Below are 257 nucleotides of genomic sequence, written 5' to 3'. Positions count from 1 at the left end.
GGGGTGGGGGAGACAGTGGTGATGGTGTTGGAGATGAGGGTGGAGACGGTGGTGGAGATGATGGAGATGGTGGTGGTGATTGTGGTGATAGGGGAGATGGTGGTGATGATGGTGTTGGAGATGATGGTGGTGATGGTGGTGGATACGGTGGTGGAGATGGTGGTAAAGATGATGGTGGTGGAGATGAGGGTGGAGACGGTGGAGACAGTGGTGGAGATGATGGTGGAGATGGTGATGGGGATGGGGGGGGAGGTGGG

The 257-nt window shown here is 57.2% G+C and overlaps 1 protein-coding gene across 1 annotated transcript in view; it reads left to right on the top strand.

The window, feature by feature from the left end:
* The window catches only part of LOC104284893 (hydroperoxide isomerase ALOXE3-like), a 14,573-nt gene that overhangs the window by 7,230 nt on the left and 7,086 nt on the right, over nt 1-257 (top strand). Inside the window, exon 10 of the mRNA XM_009883272.1 lies at nt 17-252. Within this exon, the coding sequence (XP_009881574.1) occupies nt 17-252 (236 nt within the window). The remainder of the gene's footprint in view (nt 1-16; nt 253-257) is intronic.

Source organism: Charadrius vociferus, unplaced genomic scaffold, assembly GCF_000708025.1.
Source record: "Charadrius vociferus isolate BGI_N301 unplaced genomic scaffold, ASM70802v2 scaffold504, whole genome shotgun sequence".
Classification (NCBI taxonomy): domain Eukaryota; kingdom Metazoa; phylum Chordata; class Aves; order Charadriiformes; family Charadriidae; genus Charadrius; species Charadrius vociferus.
This window is presented reverse-complemented; position numbering and strand designations above follow the sequence as displayed.